At 34.1% G+C, this 26,336-nt stretch overlaps 1 protein-coding gene across 1 annotated transcript in view; it reads left to right on the forward strand.

The window, feature by feature from the left end:
* Ascc3 (activating signal cointegrator 1 complex subunit 3) overlaps positions 1–26,336 on the forward strand; it is a 233,091-nt gene that overhangs the window by 151,015 nt on the left and 55,740 nt on the right. Inside the window, exons 31-36 of the mRNA XM_013022420.1 lie at positions 6,537–6,674; positions 6,774–6,894; positions 7,766–7,898; positions 11,084–11,209; positions 19,630–19,741; positions 19,922–20,056. Coding sequence (XP_012877874.1) covers positions 6,537–6,674; positions 6,774–6,894; positions 7,766–7,898; positions 11,084–11,209; positions 19,630–19,741; positions 19,922–20,056 — 765 coding nt within the window. The remainder of the gene's footprint in view (positions 1–6,536; positions 6,675–6,773; positions 6,895–7,765; positions 7,899–11,083; positions 11,210–19,629; positions 19,742–19,921; positions 20,057–26,336) is intronic.

Genomic DNA, 26,336 nt, shown 5'->3' on the forward strand with positions numbered 1-26,336 from the left:
CCCATCTCCTCTACAAGTTATACTGACATCAAATATAGTGAAAGCAGGGGTTTATACTGTGGGGGAGGGACATATAATGCTACAAAGAGATAATCTTATAAATACGTTAGAAACAAATGCATGAAAGGAAAAAACATTAAAACACATATCTAAGGATTCATTTTCCTAACATCACATTATCTGACCTTTTCCACTTGACTCATACTAGATATTGCAAATAAGAGAAACCATGGCACCTATGTTTCTTTGGGCCTGGCTTACTTCACTTAAGCACTGTAGCCTCCTCCTTTGTTTCCCCTTCCCATCCCATCCTCCCCCCACCCTCCCACCCAACCCTCCTACCCCTCCCCCACCAAAGTTGTAAAGTTCGTTTTCAACATACGAGTGAAGCTATATATTATGCAAAGCTATATAGATCCTTAGTTAAGGAGTTTAAATTTCCTTCCAGGTACTATGAGAAGACATTATCTAGTAAGGTTTGGCCTTATGGAATTAATATTCTAAGTAAATATGTCAACATGTGATTCTTACAGAAAAATAAAACAAGAGAAAAGGACTAGGGAGATCTGAAAGTGAGTATATTGTTACACATTGGAAGGTAGAGGGCCTCTCTTAATAGGTAACCACTAAACAGACCTGAACAAAGCTTAGGAAGGAGTATTCCAGGGCACTAGAAAGCTTTCAATTAGGCACCTTACATGCTGTCATTACATTTTAAAGCCACCTTTTGCTACTTAGTGTAAAATGGAATAGAGAGAAAGAAGCTTAAAGATTATATTTTGCACATGGCATTTTTTTATGTCTTAAGATTTCCAGGTAGAAATTTCAAGGCAGTTAAATATAAAAAATACCAAACACTCAGAGAATATGAGATGAACATATGAACTGAGAGAACCAGCCTAGAGACAGACTTTAAACCCAAACAAATATAAGAAACCTTCATTCCTAGAATGTAGAGAACCCAAAGGCCTCACAAGATTCTCTTCATTTAAGCTGAGGTAGAAAATAAGGAGCTGGCAAAGGGCTCTGGGAAAGTGGTAAGACACTGTTGAAGAGAGGCTTCCATGAAGAAAGGGATTGCATGGCTTCACCAAACAGCAAAGAGAATTGAGTAGCCTGTGGAATTTAATAACTGAAGTCCTTATGAACATGTTACAGTTTAGTCTCTAACAAGAATACCTAGAGTACCTAGCTTCTACTATATGATTGTGGTTTAGTCCCACATGCGAGGTGAATCATGCTAGGATCTGGATAGTTGCCAGCCAACACTAAAAGATAAAAGAACAGAGGAAAAACCCTTTCTTCTGAGTTTACTGGTTGAAAGCTTAGAATACTGCCCTTGTTTCGTCTCATACCTTGGATGAGATGCCATATCTGAAGTGAAAAAACAGAAGGCTCTGGTCATGTTTACATTCTCCCCTCTATCTTCTCTGTGTCTTTCCAGTTAGTAGCAAGACTGCTCCTTTCTGTACACTGTTACATGAGATCTGGGTAGATAAAAGAAAAATTTAGCAAAAAGGACCAGCTATTGAATCCCCTACAAAGAGTAGGGGATATAATTCTGCAAGGGCTTTTACCCTGAAGACCCCAAGGGTGAGTTGTGCTTGAAAGTCTACAGCATCACAAGAAGGTGGGGGACAAGGATGGAGTTGGAGAATATCAGAAGCAGGAAAGGGAATTGCTTTTGCACTGGAACAAGCCAGCTAAGGAATCCAGATAGAGCTAATATGAAAACAGGAATGTTAAAGGAAAGGAGTTTTGTGGGTTAGCAATATAGTTGCATCTTGTAAACTCAGTTATCTGAAAGGCTGTCTGAATTTTCTAGAATAGTTTGCCAAGACATTTGCCAGTTAAAAATTTCACTTTATTTCAGAGTTAATTTTTGCAAAACTTTGTAGTATATAGATGCATTGGAAGTACATGTCCATGAAAGTCACAATTGTATTTTCATATACTCAATACTGAAATGTGTTTTTAGACACTTGAAAACTTTATCATTTCAACTTCACTCACCCAGCGTTGTTATAAATAAAGTATTCATCAAAGATGAACAAGTCTCCCACCTCACGTGCTTTTGTTGTGATCAGGTGTCAGATCTCTTAACAAAGATTTTTTTTTTCTCTTTTTCTTTGGCTTGAATTTAGTGCTTTACACTCACTCATCTTGCTTGCTCACAGCTGGCACTCTACCACTTGAGCCATATCCTAAGCCACCTTTTTGCTGCTGGAATCTCATGGACTTTTTTTGTCCAGGCCACCTTGGTTCTCAATTTTCCATATCTCATCCCAGCCTCTTAACAGACATGAGTCACTCATCTTAGGAACTCGAAGAAATTAAATAGGCTAAGAATATTTGGCACTGGGCCTGGCACTGGTGGCTCACACCTGTAATCACTAAGCTACTCAAGAGGCTGAGACCTAAGGATGGAGTTCAAAGCCAGACTAGGCAGGAAAACCTGTGAGATGTTTATCTTTAAAAAAAAAAAAAAAGCACCAAAAAGCAGAAATAGAACTGTGGCTCAAGCACTAGCCTTGAGCAAAAAAGCTTAGGCCCTGAGAACTAAAAATTTAAACTCATTTAAGCATGATTGAATATTTGAGAGCAACTGTTTAAGATGTATGAGCTATAAGGTGCCTGTTTGCTCCATATAATCTAAAACAATTTACCAAGCTTTAGCTTTAAGCTTGGTAAATAACATCATTACAATAATTAGTTATTTGGAGTTTATTTCTCGTTCTTATAGTAATTTGAGGGTTGCCTTTGTGGTAGGGGGCCAAGTGAACTGGAACCAAGTGTCCAGGGTTGACCTTGATGTTTACTTTCTGAGTTTCAGGTCTCTTATGAAAGAAGTAATAATTATTTCATCCTGAAAGAAATGTCATGAAGACTAAATACATTAAAACATTTAAGATACTGAACATAGTTAAGTGTTCAATAAATGTTGACTGTTACAGGTTTGCTAGGGCTCAAAAGATTATCAGATTATGAGCATTTCAAATTAGGAATGCCCAGTTAGTAAAGTCTGGTAGTAAAATTCTAAAACTGAATTGTATTCCCAAGCTTTAAGATAAGAGATATTTATCTCTATTGCTATTATGGAACAACAACATTAATGCCTTAGAAACAGGCTCTTTTTGTACATGGTAACATGGATCTTATATTTATGCATTTTGCCTATGATTATTCCCAAATTTAATCCATGCTAAAAAGGTATTTATAATTATAATACGTTAGACTATAGTATGCCTTTTCCAACCAAGCATCTTTTAAAATGCTTTTAAAATGATCAGCATTTTAAAATCTTTTAAAACACTCATCAAGCATGTATTGTAATCTGAACTCTCCAAAAATGGAAATAAGCATAGAAATTATATTCACAAATAAATATGGCATGTTTCACTAGGATTTCCTATCGTTTGTATAGTGAATTAAATTAGAAACATGAATTAAATTTAATATCTCAGCTAAAACCTAGTCTATAATTAGACCGAAATAAAATTAGACAAAAATAATTAGGGAAGCATAACAAATATATACTTGTTATGATTTAGTTTTTGTATATATATATATATATATGACGTTTTTCAAATGTAATTTATATCATACATTGTTTTCTCTTTTTTCATGGTACTGGGGATTGAGCTTGAATACAGTACAGGACATAGACTAAGCAAGCCCTCTGCCACTAAGCTATATTCCCCTACCCCAATTGATATTATTTAATCACAAATAAATATTGTTTTTTATTAACAGTATGGTTAATCATTTTGACATATAGTTGTCTTTAAGCTTCAGAATGTGTGAAAGGGGGATATAATTTGGTAGTATTTGCAAAGTTTTAAAACTTTCATTTTTAAAAAGTCTATTTTTAAATTATTTTCTATTAGTAGATAAATAGAATATTCTAAATGTTTTTACATTGTTAATTTTTCCCCTTGAAGGTGCAATTTATCAAACAGAAGTGTCCTACAAGAATATAACCTTTAGTAATTAGGAAACATTTTAACCTCATTTAACATCTGTATCAGATGTGACATGTATACTTTTTTGCTAGAAAAATGTCTTTGTAACTTTCATGCTTCTTCTGTATGGTGACTCTTTTATAGAGCATTTTAAGCAATTGATAAGCATTATTCAGTGGCATATGGTATGAGTCTGACATGCTTTGAAAAAGAGTACAGAGTCTGATAATGAGGATTCTGTGAAAATGGAAAAACCAGCACAACAGATATGTTTGAGAAAGTATGGGTTTTTAGCATCTTGAAACAATATATCACACTCAAAGGGACAGAACTGGGCTGCACAATCTGTTAGCTCATTCTTGTCCAATCTGGTCTTCTCCTTTCTTTTGGAGCCAGCATTGTCATCAACTCCCTGAATTATATTCTGACTGGAATGTATTTCAGGCTCAGAGTAATGTATCTACTTAAATGGAATCCTATCTTTCTACAAAAGCTTTTTGGGTATAATAAATTTAAAATACAAAAAAATTCTATTAAGTTAAAGTAAATGGTTCAACAGTTTACATATGTGCCTCCTCCCTCACAACCACTACTTTGAAAAACATATATCTGTTTTTGTTTTATTTGTAGGATACTGAAATTTTTTTGTTTAACTATCAGGTGGTTAGACATATTTCAAAGGCTACTAATTGTAAAAACACATATATATTGCTACAAATATGAAACAGATATGAATTGTGTAATTAAAACATCCTTATTTTGTTATTATGGTTATTCTTAATTCTACAGCAACTCTTTTTTAACAAGAATTAACCATATCTATTTCATGTACGCTGGGACTTTTAATTAGAAACATACTGAATTGTATAAAAGAATATTATATTGGATCTTTATAACTTTATATAAATCATTAGATGTGATAATCTTTGTAAAATGATATTCACAATGTCAGGCACATAATGAATGCTCAAGAAATGGTATTTATTATGAATGTTTTAAGCTTATATTACCTGAAAGTTTTCTGAAATGTCTTGCTTGTCTTATGATGTTTTGATCAAGATGAACTTATATTTATTATAAGTACAGCGATAAATACATATATGATTTAAGTACAGTGATAAATATATATGACTTAATACCAAAATTATATTTTTAAATTTATACAGGCTGTTTTAGTAGTATTTTATGCTTAATGATTGAGTAATAACTATAAATTCTGCTTTTTATGTTTAGATTATACTGAATTCATCCATAGACCCGATGTAGTAAATGAAGTTGTTGTTTTGTGATTGTCCTCATGAGAATTTTAAGTCTTTCCCAGTTTGGATAGGCAAATTGTTCTTTTTAATGCATTGATTTATGTGTAACTTGGGGGTGGGGAGAGTGAGGAACAGCTAGTCCTCCCAGATGCAAAAGGCAGAATATTAGTACCTCACCACACTTCCTGACACAGGATTTTCCCCCCCTCTGGTAAATGGTATATTACTTTTTAGGTGTGACTGACATGAGTACCATAAATTAACAGACTTATTTTTATTTATTTTACTAATATAGCTGGAAAAATACATGAAAATACTTGTTAGAGCAAGAACAAGAACATCAATGTTTACTCTTACCTAGCAGTGTAATTTGTAGCTATTTAATTCATGAACTATTGAACAAAAAAAGTAAGGGTATCTAACATGGAGACTGTAATATGTTTATAGTTGTGTGCTTTTCTGAAAAATAACTATGAATAGGTGTCAGTGTCCATAAAACAAGTTTATATATAAGGTTAATGGTATCTATGACTATAGAACATTAGAGAGGAATAAATGCTGTAAAATTATTGTTATTGTTGCTAATTTATAGATAAAGCAACTGAGGCTCAGATAGGTGTATGACTTGCTAAAGGTCACTAAATTCAGTAAGAAAGTGTAAACTGGAATTATCGTTCCTGATGAAATTACAGCTGATTTTTTTCACTATAGTTTGTGCATATTGAGTAAATTTTTGCAACAAGATGAACAGAGACACTGAAACATTGTAGGAAATATTATACCTGTTTGTTGTTTTTATTCAGTAAGAAGATATTCTATTTACCTATATATTTCCTTTGCATAAAAATAAAGCAGAAAGCATATAAACTAGCTTATTTGAAATATATATTCTCCATAAATAAATATTCTTTCACGTAACATAGCTTTCCTAATCTCTGTAAAGGGGCCTATATTTTTCTGTCCATATGTCACAAAAAGTAAAGCAAAACAATCAATTTGCATATAGTCTCAGTTTGAACAATTTAAAACTTATGTACATATATCTTTTTTTTTCTTTTTTTAATTTTTTTTAATTTTTTTTTTTTTTTGCCAGTCCTGGGCTTGAACTCAAGGCCTGGCACTGTCCCTGAGCTTCCTTTGCTCAAGGCTAAGCACTCTACCACTTAAGCCACAGCCCCACTTCTAGCCTTTTCTGTTTATGTTGTACTGACGAATTGAATCCAGGGCTTCATGCATGCTGGGCAAGCACTCTACCACTAAGGCACATTCTCAGCCCTGATGTACATATATGTTGTATTTGGATTTTTATTTGCAGATGGAGAACATCATTGGAACAGTAAGAGATTCCAACCTAAAGTTGACACTTGCTTTTGGCATAGGAATGCACCATGCTGGACTACATGAAAGGGATCGAAAAACAGTAGAGGAACTGTTTGTGAACTGTAAAGTTCAGGTATTGTTTTCTGGTTTGTTTTGTTTTTTCACTCTCCCAAACACATTTAAAAGTAACTTAAAAGTTATATTCTACTTATGTATATTATCTTTTTTTTAGGTTCTGATTGCTACAAGCACATTAGCCTGGGGTGTAAATTTTCCAGCTCATTTAGTAATTATAAAGGGAACTGAATATTATGATGGAAAAACAAGACGCTATGTGGATTTTCCCATTACAGGTAATTTTTTCTTAATCGACAGAGATACAATATGCTCCTAGATAACCATAACAATTTAAATTTAATTTTCAGAATCAAATTTTCATAATTGATTCCATTTAAACATGTGATAAGCAAATTATATTTTTTTATTTCTAATGTACATATTTTATAATATACTTAACTGTTTTCCTAATAATGAATAATATAACCATAGTTTTAAATTCACAAATAATTTAAAGTACTTATTAGTAGCTATTGAAATCAATAAAATTAGATTTATATTCATTTTACTAGAAATGATACTTTCCTGGGGCTTCCAGAACCAATGCATGAGGAGTCTAATGAGATATTTTCCATTGAAATAAAAACATTTTTATTGGATTCCAAGGAGAACAATATACTCAATGTATATTTCTACTCAGTAAATACATTCAAAAGCCAAATAACGCTTAAATCAGTAATTATCTTGTAATGTACAGTGTATAAAAGAGGGAACTTTTTCAAATGCCCTATTACCAGTAGGAAAGAGAGTCAAATAACTTCATTGTGTATTTTTTTTGTATATCCTCTTACTTAATTAAAATAGCAATATCTATTAAATAGCATTTTTAGTCATTTAATGGAAGAGGACTTTCATCTTTCTTTTACAAATAACAGGAGATACCCTTTGGGCACTCTGTTTTGCATTATGGTGATTTGCTTACCAAATATAAATGTTTAGAATAAATTGCATTAATTTAGGGAACTTGATAGTAGCCATCAGAGATAGCATACGTTCCCTTAAAACATCCGCTTTCCTTGTTATTTTGACCTTATTAGAAGCCAGCCATATATGGTTTTACCTTGTGCTGTGTATGACACTGCAGAATAGTTGTTCTGTCTTTCCCAGACGTACTGCAGATGATGGGACGGGCTGGGAGGCCTCAGTTTGATGACCAAGGCAAAGCAGTAATTCTGGTTCATGATATAAAAAAGGACTTCTACAAGAAATTTCTTTATGAACCTTTCCCAGTAGAATCAAGGTAATTTTTATTTTAGACTACTTTAAATGGATTAATATCATAGCAGGTGGGTGTTTTTCTCATTGTATTTTAATCAGTACAATTAATTGGTAGTGTAACAGATTTTGTTGATGTGGAACAATATAATTATCATTGTAAGATAACATAAAATTATAATTTTGATTAAAAAAATAATTTTACAAAAGAGCATTTTAGTATGGTGTCTGTACCCACTACAGCATTGGGTCTGGTATCAAATGGCCTAGATTGAAATTTGAGTTCTGCTACTTGTTTGCTTCATAATGAGTGAGTTACTTGACTCCTCAGAACCTTAGTAAACCTTTGTATAAATGGAAATTATAGCAGTATCTGATCTCTCACAGTGTACCTATTTTTGTGTTTTTTTTATTGTTGTTTGGGGGATAAATGATTAGTTTTGTCTGGCATAATTTCTTTTTTGTTTTTTGGTTTTTGGGGGGAGGGGGGTTTGAAATAGGATCTTGCCATGCTGTCCACGGCCTCAAACTCACAAACCTCCTTCCTCAGCTACCTTAATGCTAGGATAACAATTATAAACTGTCATGCCCAAATCATAGTGTATTTGTAATGATCAGATCAATATTGCTTTGAACAGTATCTGTCAACTAGTAAACATTCTGTAAAGTCTTTGTTTGAGGAATATGCTTTAGTCTAGTTAATAAATGTCCACAAAAAGAGGACATATAATTAGTAATTCATATTTCCAGCTTATTTCATAAGTTTTCCATACTTACTGTACATCCAATAACTTCCAATTCTGTTGCAAAGTTTTCCCTATTTTCTCAGTTGAAAATTACCTTTCATTCTTTATTTGGGTTTTTTTCACTTGTAATATATTATGTTGTTATGTAATGTGCCTTTACAGTTTCTAACTACATTGGGGACAGACATGCCTTTTATTAATACTATAAATTGTTATCTTCAGTTAACCACCAAAAAGCCTGACGTAGAGCTGTAGCTCAAGTGGTAGGCACTACCCTTGAGCAAAAACCCCCAGGGACAGTGCCCAGGCCCTGAGTTCAAGCTCCAGGACCAGTACAAAAGGGGGGTAAAAAAAAAAAGGATAACAGCAAGAAATAATTACAATAATTATATGTTAGAGATAAATCAATCTTTTCATTAAAAAGATTCTATCTATAATTTAGCTATCCATGAAGCTGAGATCTTAGGATCATAACCAGCCTAGGCAAGAAAGTCTATGAGACTCTCATCTCTAATAAACCACAATAGAGTTGTGGCTCAAATGGTAGAGTACTAGCCTGGAACAAAAGAAGCTCAGAGATAGCATCCAGGCCCAGAATTTAAACCCCAGTACTGGCACACACACAAAAAAGAAGAAGATTAATAAAATTTATATATATTTAGATTTAAATATCAGTAATGAAAAGGTACCATAAATATTAAAAGCACTATGAGACATTGTACTTTATGTATTGTGCTAGATTTCAAGCTACAGGAATATGCTGAGGAAAATAAATAGAAGCCAGAATATCTCTGAGCAAAATAAGGAGTAGAAACGCATTTTTGAGGCACTGGCAATAATAATCTTGTATTAATTCACATTGTAAGAATTTGTTTAATATGTATAATTTATGTGACTAATTCATCTTACGATGTATATTTAAGTTGTATAATTTATGTGATTTTAGTACAAACAGCTATTTTTAACTTTGTACCATAATATGACCATTATTTTTTCTACTATAGACATAAATACTCTATATAATATTTATTCATTTCTCTGTTACTGTACATCTATAGTTTTCATGGTTTTTTCTCTTAAGTATAATGTTAAGGTGAGCCATTTTGCTGTTCTAGTGTAACATGTAAACGTTACTTTAGCAGTCATAATGAAAAGTGAAATTGCTGGGTCACAGTGGCTGTTCAAGTAAATAATGTTATTTGCTGTCCAAATTGAGTATCCATTTTTGAGCGTAACATAGCATTTTTTGTAGCAACTAATTTTATTCTTTTCTCATATCAACTTTGCTTCTTTCTCTATCCTGTCATCTCTTTTTTGTAATCTCTCCTTTAATCTTCCTCAGTACACATTTCATACCTTAGTAGTTTATAAGTATAAACTATCTCTTCCATGGCCTCCTTTTATTCATGTCCCTAGGCATTCATCTTTTGAAAATTACAACTCCATTCCTTTAAGTTTATGCTTTTTTTCCTAACAATTCATTTCCCCCAAATCAATGAATCAGTAGATATGATTAATAGCAATGACATCCTATTGAATAGTTATCAAATGATGCATATTGGTACTGTCTCTCAACAATTTATTAACTAAATTCTCATGTTATTATATTTTGTGATAGTCTAGCTCAGAATGGCCTACTTTTTGTACTTTTTTATTGTTAAAATGCTGTACAGAGGGGTTAGAGTTACATGAGCTAAGTAATGAGTACATTTCCTATTGAGTATTGTTGCCTCTTCTTTAATTTTCCCCTTAGCACCCCCCCACCCTCCCTACCTCCTTCCACCTCCTCCCACCCCTTCCCCCCTGCCGAAGTGGTAAAGTTCATTTTCAACATAGTGTTTTTTGTACATCTCATTGTTACAATGGGTCAACCTGTATCCTTATTTAAGCATTTTTCCCCTTTTTTCCCTGAATTAGAGAAGTGTATATACAAGATCTTATAAATTGGTCTACCTTTTTTTTTTTTTTTGTCAGTCATGGGGCTTGAACTCTGGGCCTGGGTGCTGTCCCTGCGCTCTTCAGCTCAAGGCGAGCGCTCTACTGCTTGAGCCACAACACCACTTCCGGTTTTCTAGTGGTTAATTGGAGATAAGAGCCTCATCTCCCTGGGCTGGCTTTGAACCATGATCCTCAGATCTCAGCCTCCTCAGTAGCTAGGATTACAGGCATGAGCCACCAGTGCCCGGCTTATTCATACTTTTTAAAAAGAAAACAAGAACATAAAGATATATGTTATGAATACAGGGTCTTGAAATCATGATACTGATTCATTTTATAGATTCATGATGAAAGGACATTAAAACAAATTCCTTACTAAAGATATGTTTTAAATTATTTGCAAATTACATGTTATATGAAATATGCTTTTATGTATCTTAAAACATAGAATCTGAGTCTTGACATATAAGCTAAGTTTGTTTTGTTTAACATCTCTGTATGTTTCTAATGTCTTATTCATCTGTAGCTTGCTAGGAGTGCTCTCTGATCACTTAAATGCAGAGATTGCTGGTGGTACAATAACATCTAAGCAGGATGCAATGGATTATATCACATGGACTTACTTTTTTCGACGTCTTATCATGAACCCTAGGTAAGTAAGAGTTGTTTTGTTTTGTTTTGTTTTGTTTTTGAAGGGCAGTTTTTTATCTTGATATTTTCATTGCAAGAATATGTGTTTGAAACTTCAAACTCATATTTTTAAGTCAATACTTTAGACATTTGTAGGTATATAAATTTGTCAGATAAGCAGATAATGTTTCTGATAGGATCACAGTGTATCAGAGATTAATTATGTGCATTTGCTACTTACATTAATTGCCTTCAAATATCCTCAGGAGTTGCTGTGTATTTGGGAGACAAGGCACCTGAAGTCATTAAAAAGTGTGTAAAAAGTGTAGTGACTGACAGAGGTACAGTTAGTAGGCAGAAAATGGTGAGGTTGGTTGAATTGTTGGAGAAAAAGTAAAGGCATTTTATAAGGGTTAACAAGAACCCTGCAAGATAAAATGAAATTGAGGTTTGCTGAATTATCTTTCACTCTTAGCAGTAGTCAATGCTAAACTGAACTACCTCAAATTCTGTGAGAGTGAAAACTTCAAAGAAAAGATGACACTTTATTCAAATCTTGAGTAAAAAACTGAAGTAGAAAAGATAGAATTAAAACAAAAATATACTCCAGGAGCTAAAATCCTCAGTGTTTAAGAGTCGTATTGAGAGAATACATTTATTCTAACCCAACCTTGTTGGTATTAAGAAAATGGAAGTGGGATACCTAAGCAGCTTTCCCTGTATCCCATAACTATTTTGTGATAAAGTCAGGATTTGGAATCACTGTCCTAATTCTAATTTCAACACTACCCTTTATTAACAGGGTGAGCTGGAGTCACTTCCTCTATGACCTTTATTTTCTTTATATGCAGGGGAACAGCCTACCTAACTTACTGGCTCTTATCGATAGTCAAATAAATAAATTAAAGCCCTTCTAGTTCTATATTAATTATAAAGAGCACTATCCCATATTCCTTCCCAGTTACTTTGCTGCTCTCTCCCATCCAGTGAGAAACTAAGCACCTCACTATTTGAGTCAGCTTATCTGATTCGCACACAGGAAGAGGCAAATTAGTATCTCCTTAAAAGAAACAAAAAGCCAGGCACTGGTGGCTTATCCTGTAATCCTAGCTACTCAGGAGGCTGAGATCTGCGGAACATGGTTCAAAGCCAGCCCAGACAGGAAAGTCCGCAAAACTCTTATTTCCGATAAATCACTCAGAAAACTGGAAGTGGTGCTGTGGCTCAAGTGGTAGAGCACTCACCTTGAGCTGAAGAGCTGAGGGATACAGAGCTCAAGTAACATGATTGTTAAAGAAAGGAGGAAGGAAGGAAGGAAGGAAGGAAGCAAGGAAGGAGGGAAGGAAGGAAGGAAGGAAGGAAGGAAGAAAGGAAGAAAAAGAAAGAAAGCAACGAAGGAACTAAAAAACGAAAAACAAACTTTTTTAATAACTCTGGAGTTGGAACTCAGGGACTCACACTTTCTAGGCAGTCTCTACCACTTCAGCTACACTTCAGTCCTTTTTGTATAGTTATGGTTGTTCTTCATGCCTGAGCCTGCCTGGACTGTGCTCCTCCAACTTGTACCTCCTCATCCTGCTAGGATGATAGACACACACCACTATGACTAGCCATTAGTCAAAATGCTTGAGCTGTTCTTGAACTGCAATCTCTTGATCTCCACCTTGTAAGTTGCTAGGACTACAGGCTTGAGACACCACACATAACTAAAAAATGTTTTAGTTTTGTTTTTTTTAATCTTTTGACTTCATGTTGAAAGAATTTGAGACGAAAAAGAAAATTGTAAAAATAGTACAAAGAAATGCAACCTTCCTCCCCCAAACTTCCCCAAATCCATTCACATTGCATCATTATCAGTCTAGTATGGTTATCAAGCCATATCTTAACTGTCAGAAAATTGGCATTTATTCAATGTTATTGATTAACCTAGAGGCTTCATTCATCTTTGTAGTCCATTGTGGTAGCATCCTGCATTGCATTTAGTATTTCATTCACTCCAGTCTGTAACATTTCCTCAGTCTTTCCTTGACTCATAAAAGATACTGGCCACTTATCTTATACAATAACTTTTAATTTGGTTTTGCAATAATACTGCAGAAGAAAGAGTATGTGCTTGTCAATACATACTATATATAATATGCTCTTCTCTGGTGTTACCATTATATAATTTAAATGTTGCCCTAACTGAGAGACACTGAAACATTGTTTATTACAGCCTTCCACGTGAATTCATTTCAAACTTTCTACATCTAAAACTAAATTATTCATAAAGCTATCAAAATCTCCCTCTGGTCTAATCTTTATACCTCTACATTTATTTACTTCACACTCCAAATTTGCTTTTTAATTTTCTCTCTTTCTATACCATACATGTGCAACTGATTAACCTGGCTTCTCCAGTCTAGACTAATTTATAAACTGTCAAGTGTATTGATCAGACATTCAATGATTTATATAGAAAATAGAAACTAGATATGGTTTAGTTTTCTTTGAGCTCACATAATAAGTAGGAAACTGCCAAGTGTTTGCATTTTAACTTCTTATCCTTGAGAGTAAGATGAGCCAAGAGCACAGTTGGAAAACCAAGCAGAGCAGGGTTCCCACAGAGAGCTGGAGTAGATCTCACTCCCTGTTGCTCTGGTTCCAAACTATCTTCTATTTAGTAATATTATGGTGACAAAATCCACATGCAAGTGTAATTAACGTAGTAATTAGGAGCAGAATAAAAAGCCCAGGAGAGAGACTTAGCACAGTGAACTGAGAACAAATTTTAGTGGGAAATTATGCTGAACCATTCATCCAGGGAACTTCTTAGGTGTTGGTAACTTGAGTGTGTCTAGCTCATCATGATTGAAACAAGTATTTCTTAGTTCACATTACCTCAGCTATCTTATCTAATGGCCATACTTGTCTTAGTGGAAATTTGAGGACTGGAAATCAGAAAGGATCCATCATCTTAAGGATTTGGCTTAGAGCACTTAATGCGTGTGCTAGCTTCTTTCCTTGCCCTGTGGACCCATAGTAGGATTATAGATCCCCACTACCACTACAAGGTCAGATAAATGGAAAAAGACATTAACCCACATCACCTCTAGGTAAGAAGTTCTCAGACTTTTGCTGACACTCTTCTTTCTACCTTAAATATCCTTCCTAAACCTTATAGCCAACCATGGGCTTTCTTTTGTTCTCTCATTGTGGTGACTGGCATTTGGTTATATTTTTATTCTTGTCTGTGTTCAATTTATCTTTCCCATTTATTTTCCAGACTGAAAAAAAGGTTGAAGTAGTCTAAAATCATTTTTCTCAGATGGAGGGTTTGTATTATGTTAGTTATTCCTTACTATTTCTTATTGTCCAGTATTATCAATGAAGATTTTACTTTTCTAGGGTGGGAGGGGTACACATGCAAAGTTGTCTGCAAGCATAGGTAGCAAACAGATAGGATTAGTTAACCATAGAAAAGGAATCTACTTTCAAAATACAATCCAGGTTGGTTCCAGTTGCTCAAGCCAGTAATCCTAGGTACTCAGGAGAGAATCTGAGAATCAGTTTAAAAGCTGCCCAGCTAAAAAGCTGCAAGTGGAGGACTGGCTAAAATGGTAGAGTACCAGTTGTGAGTGAAGAAGCTGAGCAAGAGCACAGGCACAGAGTGAAGCCCAGTACCAGCAAATAACAATAATAATAATATAATCATACATAGGTAAATGAAGATGACCTGATTCTCCAACTCCCTTCTTTTAGTCATACTATTGCTGTACTATCCCTATCCTCATTGTACCAACATCAGAAGTAAAACTTACATTGACAAAAAACTGCAATCATTGTTCCAGGGTTCCTCACTATATGTCTAAATTGTTGAGCACACTCCATGAGAATTATACATATATATGTACAAATGCATATACATGTAACAATATATAATTATGTACATCTGTACACATATGCATGCAAATGCATATATATACATGTATGCAAAGGTATATAAGTATATATACCTGTACACACATGTGTTGACTTCTATAGATTTGTTTTTATGTCTGTCAACACATATGCTGGTGCCTTTATAAAATACAATATATTCCAAATTGAGTTCTGGATTCAATTTGGATTTTCAGTTTTATTCTCTTTTCCCCTGAGGAAGATTTTAAATATATTTCGGGCAAAAATGTTCCCTGCAACCACTTTCATTATTTCTGTCATTATTACTGCTGCATAATCTGAACATAAAGAAACATGGTGCTGTAACAAATGACTTCTCAGTACTGACAGTTATAGCAGCAACATTTCAATACTGATGAAAAATTTCTCAGTAAGATAGCCAACCAGGTTTACATCAACCAAACCGGAAAAGGCTGCCACTATTCACATTAAATCCAAACTGTCTGGTGGAACTTTAGCTATGTTTTATATTATTATAAAATCTCCTTTCCACACTGATGAAATCTTTGTCAGTATTATTCTTGAAAAAATATGTTTCATATATAATATTCTTGTTTGTCCTTCAATTGGATCTTTCAGATACAATTCTTGCAAATTTTTTTTAGTTTTTGATGTTTAAATTTTATAAACTTTGTAAATTTTTATGATAGGTAGAGGTTTGTTATGACTTTTTCCCAGTGGACAGCTAATAGAAGTTAGCTTGTCTAGCCCATGTGCTAGATGCTGTCAGTATCAAACTGCCTTTGACTTTCACACCTCTCAGGGGACTAGTAATTGTTGTGTTCAAACAGCCTGTAATTGTGGTCCCGCTGGCTTTCTCAGTACGCTTCTGGCTATTAGAATCATTAAACAACTCAGCACCTGTTAACAGCATTGTAAATATTCAACCCTGCTTGTGTGCAGGTTGAGTCCAATATAGAGAAATCTTACAGAGCTCAGTCTCATAAATTAGAGCTTCTGACAAGTCAATTATTGTGAAACTGGGTTTCTCTGTGAAATAAATGAAATAGCTTGCTGACAAAAGGGTAGGCTGTCTGTTTATAGCAAAGGGAAGATAATGACTTGATGATTCAATGCATTGAGCATGAAACTACATTGTGTCCTTTATCTGTAATTAAACAGTTGTGGGATATTGTTTAAATAACCAGCAAATTATAAATTTTGAACTGTAGAGAATGCAACATGAAAACAAAGCTTTTTAGTTGGCTGTTGCATGCTTTTTCAACTTAGGAAAGTGATCATTGAAATGAAAGATATGTACTATTTTAAGTTATATGCTTAATCTTGATCAGGCAAGAAGCTGATGGTTCTACTAAATAAACTCCATTCTTTGTTCACCCCAAAGTATCAGAATATACAACATACTAATTTTCATGTGCCCTAAAAATAATTCCATTTATATTTTACTCTAGTATTTAACAATGTATTCTAAATTATGTATTTAATAAATAATGTAACAGTAGCTTTTTTTTCTCTTTTGGTGGTGTAGGGGTTTGAACTCATGGGCTTGTACTTGCTGAGCAAGTGCTCTACCACTTGAGTTGCACCCCAGTCCTTTTTCTTTCCCTTATTTTTCAGATAGGGTTCTCTGCTTTTTGTCAGGAAACACAGATAGCTATCTTCCCAATCTCCACCTCTTGAGTTGCTGAGATACAGATATGGGTCACTGAAGCCTGCCAGATCTAACAATGTATTTTTCTAAGGATTTAAAAATGTTTTTAAATGATTTTAGCCTTTAGTTTCAATATTAAGCAAGGAAAGTTTTTTAGTAAATATTAGTGAAGTTAAGTTACTTGGGTTGAATTTTGTGTTTCTTCTGGTTTGCAAGTTGATAGGAATGTCCACGAAGCACACTTAAAAAGAAAATTAAAGGAACAAATAACAATGACAATTTTTTTTACTTTTTCTGTTCAAAGAGAGCATGTGTTTAGCAAGTTAGATTATGAGTAATATTTTATTGAATCTATCAGATAATTTGTTTCCATCACAGAGATGTGATTTTCACCTATATTTTTTCTCCTAAATGTTCAAATTATTTATCATGTTAAAAGCCACAAATTAATCTTTACAAAAAGTACCAGCAGGCTGGGCACCGGTAGCTCCCACCTGTAATCCTACCTACTCAGGAGGCTGAGATATGAGGATCGAGGTTCAAAGCCAGCCCCGGTAAGAAAGTCTGTGAGACTCTTAACTCCAATAAACCACTAGAAAATGCAAGTGGTGCTGTGGCTCGAGCCGTACAGCACTTGCCTTGAGCTGAAGAGCACAAGGACAGCACTCAAGCCCAGAGTTCAAGCCCCATGACCGACAAAAAAAAGGTACCAGCAGACTTAAATAAACAAGCTTTAGAAAGGATAGTAGTCCATATAATGAATAAATCTATTAAATGAATATTGAAAATAATTTTGGGCAGGAAGCTTTGAGCATTAATGCCTTTACAAATTATTTGTAATTATACCAAATTTATTCATTAAAACATAAAATTTCAAGGTTGTCATTACGTTTTATTTACAGTTTATAGAAATCAGTACCAGTGAGAGATATTTTAATAGTCTAATAAATTTTAGACAAAAGTGAAATCTTATTTTTATACTAATATTATTTTTGTACTATTTTAATTGCATGAAGAGCACTTTGATTCTTATGCTACAAATGGTACTAATTATCAGGGCACATTTTTACTTGTGGCATCTATTTAGAAACAACATTGTCAACTGTTCATTAGTCTACACAGTTGGAAAATGTTTATGTTAGAAGCCAAAAGAATGTGAAATACAAAGTTAAACACATGACAGAAAATGTGACTGATGAATTTTAGCTCTTAGGAAAAAAAATGAAAAAAGAATATTTGAATAGCTTTAGAATCGCTTTATGATGTTTTAAAGGTCTAGAACTTTTATTTTTACCTTTCAGTTCGGATATATTACTTTAAATATTTCACATTAATCATTTTCCAAACTAAAGTAACTATTTTGTAACTTTTTTCACCCAATCCTCAGGCTTGAACTCAGGGCTTGAACTGTCCCTAAGCTTTTTTGCTCAAGGCTAGTGCTCTGCCACTTGAGCTGTAGCTCTACTTCTGGCTTTTTGCTTTTTAATTGGAATAAGAGTTTTAGGGACTTTCCTGCCTGGGCTGGTTCAAACCATAATCTCGGCCTCCTGAATAACTAGAACTACAGAAGTGAGCCACTGGCAATTGCCTCTTCTGTAACTTATTTGTTTTGTTCTTTCATTTCCATATGTGCTTAGTGGAGACATAAATTTGAGCCTTCTGTTTAGATAAATGACACTAGGTTCCATATTTATTGATTGATTGATTGATAAGTACCACTTTCAGTCCCACAAGAGTTTTGTTTTGGTAAAAGCAGTATTTTTACTATAGACTGAAAATAACTATTCTTATAAAGGATTATTTCACCAAATAAATACTAGTGGCGTATTACTCAAGGGAGATGTGAGTGTACTTAGCGTCTCTTTTTAATGAAAACATGATTTGAGTCCTGCTTCATGTATTTTTAAATAATTTTAAACTTACACTCTAACCAATTTTTCCCTTTGAAGAAAGAAAATAATAATTCTTCCAAATAGTCATCTTGACAGTGTTTCTCCATTGCTCTCAGGTTGTGATTTTTTGTAGGCCATTTCCATTTGAGACTGTTAGCACCCTCGCTACCCTTTCCCATGACTATCCACTTTTTATATGCGTCAGATGTAAAACCACCACAGTAGGGTCATAGTGATAGGAACCGGTTGTAAGATGCTAAGACTACTTTCTACTAACACTTGTTCCTTGGTTTGAAGATGGGAAGGGACAGTAAGACACATAAATTCTGTGTGAAGACTCTGGAACTGCCATAGTTACAGGTGTACATCTCTACTCTGGGGATCTCTTCCTAGGCACAAGTTGTCGGTGATCATTGTAGGACTTCACCAAAGACCTTTCAAAGCCACGGGAAAGAACATTTAAGTGAATTGCCTGTGTTTAGATGTTTTTTCATACATTGAAACTTAAAATAGTTTAGTTTTAGCTTTTAGATGTCTGTTCTAAACATGCAGTGACACATTTGTTCTGTAAGGACTAATTTTCTCAAAAGAACTCATCTACTACTCAAAGTAAATTCATGAAGGATAAGTTTTATAATACAACTCCTTTTATTTATTTTGTGTATAAATGGGTAGGTAAAGAGATTCACACATACTTGACATTTTACACTTTCTAAATTCAATGTATAATAAATACTCTGCTAAAGATGGTATATTACACATAATGTGCTCAGAATTTTATCTGCATAACTGACTTATTTTAATGTATTGTCATTTTCATCAGTGTCAGAAAACCTCAGTATAGGAGTTTTGATAACAGGAAGAGTGATTGCAGGGTTTTTTATTTACTGTAATTATAAGTTAGTGTTTTTAAAATTTTGTAAAGAACTGTGAAACTGAGAGGATAGCTTTAGCAAGAAAGATCCTGCAACAAGTAATAAAACCTTGCTTGTTTTCTAGTTACTACAATTTGGGTGATGTGAGCCATGATTCTGTGAATAAGTTTCTGTCTCACCTTATTGAGAAGTCCTTGGTTGAATTGGAGCTTTCCTACTGTATTGAAATTGCAGAGGTATGACACATTCTAATTGCTCATATTTTCAATAATAGGATTTTATCCTCCAGTGATACCTGGTTTTGTAATGAAATTATTATAGCACCAACAATCTATATGAATTATTAATTTTTGAAGAATATGTACTTTTCAATATACTTTTTTATTTATGTCATTTTTTTCTTTCTTTCAAAATAGGATAATCGGAACATTGAGCCTCTGACATTTGGTCGAATTGCGTCCTATTACTATTTGAAGCACCAGACAGTTAAAATGTTCAAGGACCGTTTGAAACCTGAAAGCAGTACTGAAGAATTGCTTTCAATCCTAAGTGTGAGTTTATGTTATAATTGTGCTGTTGCTGAGTATATATTTCATAACTTTGAGTCTTAATCATTGCCACCCACTTCTTGGAATTGAACAGCAACTCTTTAAGGGGTATTTTCCTCTGTCAACCATTTTACTACTAAGTTTTATATTTAGACTAAATTCCCCATGAATTTATTATTTATCATTCATATTTGGATCCTTCTGAAAGTAGAATGGTGAACTATTACTATTTAGGCCAGGATAAAAGGTATAAGCTGTATTGCAAAGCCAGCCAGATGGTTCCCTTGTCCTGAGAATACCATTGTCTGAATTATGATTGAAAGCTTTTCTTATTGCCTTTTTTAGATGGTTCTTGTTGAATACTTAGCTATGATGTCGCTGATGTTTCTTACCTGTTTTTCTATTAATATTCACGCTATTATCAGGAGTATCTTTCTATGTACTCTATACTCTGATTTTGTTTTACTTTGTGGAGTTCAATGATTTACCATAAAACTTCATTGAAACAATGTGTGTACACACGCATAAACACATACATTTGTATAAGTATGAATTATATTTCAAATGGTTATTCTGACTAATATTTTTATTGTTTTTCTATACAAAAGGATTAAAAGATCTGAGGTGTAACTATCAAAAATATTTTTCTAATCAAACAGATAACTTGGGCCTGTAATTCTAGGAACTCAAGAGGCTGAGCTCTGCTGACTATGGTTTAAAGCCAGCCTGGCCAGAAAAGTCCATGAGTATCTTATTCCCAATTAACCAGCAAAAAACCAAAAGTGGAGGTTACCTCAAGTGATAGAGTGTAACTCTTGAGTGAGAAAGCCAAGTCTCAGTGTGAGGCCCCGAGTTCAAATCACAGCATTGGCGTGAGCATACACACACACACACCACACACATACACACACTCACCAAAAAAAAGAATGAAAATTTATCACTTTTGAGGGAAAAGATTAAAATATGATTTTTTAGACTCCTACAGACTAAAATCATTAAAACAGGATTCTCTGGGTAAATGATTATTAACAGAAGAAGCAGTAAAATAATCATTAAAAAATGTGAGCATGCAAGTTAAATTAGTTTCTGTCAGATTCAAAACTTTTTGGGGGGAAAAGGGGGATCTGGTCATGGGGCCTGAACTCTGGACCTGGGCGCTGACCCTCAGCTCTTCAGCTCAAGGCTAGCGCTCTACCACTTGAGCCACAGTGCCACTTCTGGCTTTTTTCTTTTTGCTTACATGGTGCTGAGGAATCGGACCCAGGGCCTCATGCATGCAAGGCAAGCGCTCTACCACTGAGCCACCTTCCCAGCCCCAGAGTCAAAACTTTTATCTCAACCAAAGTCTGGGTAATGGTAACACATGCCTGTAATCCCAGATACAGGGAATGCATGTTAGCTGAGCACAGTGGAGCACTCCCAATATCCCAGTGACACAGGAAAGTAGGAAGTCCCAGACCAGCCCAAGTATAAAACAAGATCCTGCCTTAAAAATAACCAATGCAGGGCTGAAAAGGTGGCTCAGTGGTAGAGTGCTTGCCTCACGTGCATGAGGTCCTGGGTTCAATTCCTCAGCACCACATAAACAAAAAAGCCTGGAAGTAGTCATGTGGCTCAAGTGGTAAAGCGCTAGCCTTGAGCTGAAGAGCTGAAGGACAGCGCCCTGGCTCAGAGTTCAGGCCCCACAACCAACAAATAATAATAATAATAACCAATGCAAAGGGGAGGGAGGCTGGAACCAAATCTACACAAGCCTGAGGCCCTGAATTCAATTCCCAGTGCTGTTAATCAATTTTTGTGAGTAGTTTTTCTCACTGAAAAGTACTTTTAAATGTTTTCCTACCAAGACCAAAAGTAGGTGACTCACAGACCCTCAGTATTATCCCTACTCTCACCCCCAGATATGCATGTTGATTTCCTTGTGGTTTTCAAACTACAAGAAGCAGCAGTGAGACAGAACCCGCAGGGAGCAGGATGATAATAGGTAGAGATGGTAAAAGTGCAGCAGTGGCTGTCACGTAGTTTCTCAAACACCTGTTTGCATTTTCACTATTTTTATTATTGTAATAATAAACTCATGTTATGATTTTTAATAATTCAGTATTATAATTTATTCACCCTCAGTCATTCTACAAAACACTCATGGGTGGTTCTTGTTTATTAAATTTATCTTTTCAGTATGAAAATTTAGTGTTTCTTAAGTTAATTCCATTCTATATTCTATTCTGTATTCTATATTCTATTCTTTTGAGAGTTATTTTGAACTTATAATATTTTATTTAACTTGTCAGTGATAAAGCTTTCTCTTTTTTACTCACATGTGTCTCTTTTTTGTTTTCTTGGTGTTAATTATAATATGGAAATTACACTTATTAATACTTTCTTTTAAATCCTTAAAATGAATAATAATATGATTGTTGTTGGCACCAAGAAAATAATCTAGAAGGCAATCATGCAATGAGAATATTAAAACTTTGATTTACCAGAACACTTAAAAATATATATACCTACTATTTCCCTTCAATTAATTTCAAAGCATAGTTGATAGATGTAGTATAGATCAAAAATATATCCAGAAAGGGCTGAAATACAATTAATAAAAATTAAAAATTAAATTTATTAAAAATTGCAAAAAAGCCAGAAGGATCTGTGGCTACAAGCTAGCTACTCAGGAGGCTAAGATCTAGGGAACAAGGTTCAAAGCCAACTTGGACAGAAATGTTCCTGAGACTCTTATCTCCAATTAACTAACAAAAAGACAAAAATGAATGTGTGGCTCAAGCTGTAGAACACTCACTTTGAGCAAAAAAATCTAAGGAGGCCCCAAGTTCAAGCCCCAGTAAGTACACACACACACACACACACACACACACACACACACACACACACACACACACACACACACACACGATACAATTGTGACTGAAGAGATAATTTTTATTGAGATTAAGTGATTACATAAATTGCACAAATTTCACAGTATTGTATATAAAGATACTTGGTTAAAGTCACCAACACATTTTAACCTTCATATCACTCTATTATATAAAAAATTTAATCAACAGTAAAAAAAAATACACTGCCAATGATTTTTTTATCCTTGTTACAGTTCTTTGAGACCTCTGTTTCCCACTTTTAGAAATCAAACTGTCTCTACTTACATCATCATCTTTAAATGATAATAAAGGTAAGTATAAGGCCAAAGGTTTTATTGAAACTCTTTTCCTTCACTAATCTTCTACAGTAGTAACCCACTTGCTTAAATTTTCTTTCCAATACAGCCATTTAAAAAATAACTAGTTTTTGTGGAGCAACAACTATATGTCAGCCACTTAGCCTAATTTATAAGCACCAAGCAACTTTTCATGGCAAGTGTTAATATATAATGACAGTGAATTTTATGAAAATTAAATTACTTTATGGATTATAGAAAGTAGCTTTCTCCTGTAACTCCCTATCATATCTTGGCATGTTGAATCTTTATCCAATAACTCAATTCTAGCTATAAAAGTTTTTCTAAGTATTGAAATATAAAAGTATATATTTTTAGAAATTAAAGCCAGGCACCAGTGGCTCATACCTGTAATCATAGCTACGCAGGAGGCTGAGATCTGAGGATCACGGTTCAAAGCCAGTCCGGGCAGGAAAGTCTGTGAAACTGTTATCTCCAATAAACCACCAGAAAACTGAAAGAGGCACTGTAGCTCAGGTGATAGAGCATTAGTCTTGAGCTTAAGAGCTGAGGGACAGTGCTCAGGCCCAGCGTTCAAGCCCCATGACCGACAAAAAAAAAAAATAAAGAAGAAATTAAGAACATATACTACTGTTAAAATTTGTTACCTTATAATTTAGAATACAAGTACTAAGTATATATATATGTATATATATATATATATATATACACACACACACATATATTACTTGTAAAATAATTATTTCAGCATCCCGAATTGAATATTTACATTTTTAAGTTGTAAACCATCTGATGCTATTTCAGAAAGGTTAGGTATTTTAGAAGAGCCCTTGCCAAGTTTTTTTTAACACTATGAATTAATAAGCTTCATAATTAAGGCAGCTGCTTCACACCTCTATTGTTAACCAATGACATTACATCTGTCTTGCTTCACTGATGCCCTCCTCCTACTTATTGAAGCATTTAGCAGTTTTGGCAACAGGGATTACATGGCTTGGAGTTAGTGGTCTAATTAGACATAAGTGAAAATCCTAAGGGAAAAGGACATTTAAAAAGTAATTTGAAGAATCTCCTAATGAGGTTGGCACTGAAAGCCCAAGTCTACAGAAGAAGTGCCTGTCGTCATGGCAAACCAGGAGCATGATTTGATATATTCAGTGGACTTTTCGAAGGTAGCCTATTTTAAAACAGTAACAGAAATGAGAAGCTTTTAAAGCTTGGGAAAATGCATTTGGGAACTTGGCTATTCTAAAATAGCAATCATATTCTTATATTAATAACTGAAGGAAAGCAAACTATGCCCCCCAAATATATTTATGCCTCTAGGTTTTCAGCTATTTTTATAAAATATACTTGATTTTTTTATGTTTCTTATACAGAAACACACGATGTAGTTTTATGTCAAGTATCCAATAAGATTATAGTTATATTAAATATTGGATTGTGTACATGTATATCAAATATCCAATTTGAAAAATTATGAAAATCTTATTTCCCAAAAAAGACAGATATTAACCAAAAGAAAATTTTGTGTGTTGATGTAAATTAAAGCCATTCCACATGTAGAAAAGTACCAGAGCAATATGATTTTTATTTATCAATACATTGCCATACTGGCAGTACTGCTTTGTTTAAAAACAGTGACATAAAGATGTTCTGCAGATTACATTCTTTTTTCCTTTGCATTTTCATAAAACATTCTCAATAATAGAGAATTCGTAATGCTTGAATTTTGTCACTTTGGAACATGGATACAAACCTTTTTGTAGCAAACTACAAAAAAAAACATTCTCAAGTTTACAAGGTTAGAAAAGCAAGTAAGAATTTAAATGTAAAGCTAAATAAAAAGAACTAGGCAGACAAAATTAGTGGTGAGGCACCCAGACTGTAAAATTAAAGAATTTGTTAAAAGGAAGACAAAAGAAAGGAAGGGTTAACTAAGTAACAGTGAGCACACCAACCTCATGCCCTTCTATTTCCAAATAACCTGTGACAATCACAGGATCCCATCTGCTGCTCTGTCTCTGAGCGGGAAGCCTGATGGGATATCTTCCAGGGTCTGTGAGAAGAGCTTCCCTAACCCTCAGGCTGGGGAGCTTCCTGGCATCTTTTGGAGAGGCACAGATGGCAAATGTCTTGGAAAAAAAAAAAGTATCTTTCTACTCTCTTGGTCCTTTTCCCTTGAGACCTTCTTTATTTTCCCGTATTTCTTAGCTACTCCAGAACTCTTAGTTTATAAACTCACTTCAACAAAGAGAAAAGTGAAATCTTTCCTTAGTTAAAGGTCTGAAGATCATATAATCTGATTGTCCATTAGAAGACAAAAGTTTTTTAAGCTCTCATATTTTAGTGTGTATAAAATATATTTGTGATGCTACCTGGAGCTTGTCCTGTTTTGAAATTCTGTTCCTTTTGTTTCCGGAATACTTCCATTTTCATGTCCTACAGAATAACTGTCAATTATTAGGATTCTAAAAGTTGGCGAATAGATGGGGTTTTAATGAAGAAATGGCTTTAGCTATTAAATTATGAATAATCTTAATATTTCTTCCATTGTAACAACTCTCATTTTAAACAACTCTCATTTTAAAAAGATCAAACTATATGCATGATGTGTTATAATAAAACTCCTTACTCTGTACAATTTATTATATGTGATAGATACATACATGCATAGATACATAGATAAGACTCACCCCTCCCCAAGATGACACAGTAGGTAAAAATAAAATTTTAGTTACAATAGGAAAAGGACAGATGTAGAATTTGAAATTACCTGTTTAAAAAAAAAGAGTTTGTCATTATTTATTAAGACTAGTTATTGCAAATAAGGGAAACCATAGGACCTATGTTCCTTTGGGCCTGGCTTACTTCACTTAATATAATTTTTTCCAAGTCTTTCCATTTCCTCACAAATGGGGCAATGTCATTCTTTCTGATGGAGGCATAGAATTCCATTGTGTATATATACCACATTTTCTTGACTTACTCATCTATTTAGGGGAATATGGGTTGTTCCATATCTTAGCTATGGTAAATAATGCTGCAATAAACATAGTTGTGCTGGTAGCTTTAGTGTGGTCTTGTTGG

Source organism: Dipodomys ordii, unplaced genomic scaffold (assembly GCF_000151885.1).
Source record: "Dipodomys ordii isolate 6190 unplaced genomic scaffold, Dord_2.0 Scaffold62, whole genome shotgun sequence".
Classification (NCBI taxonomy): Eukaryota; Metazoa; Chordata; class Mammalia; order Rodentia; family Heteromyidae; genus Dipodomys; species Dipodomys ordii.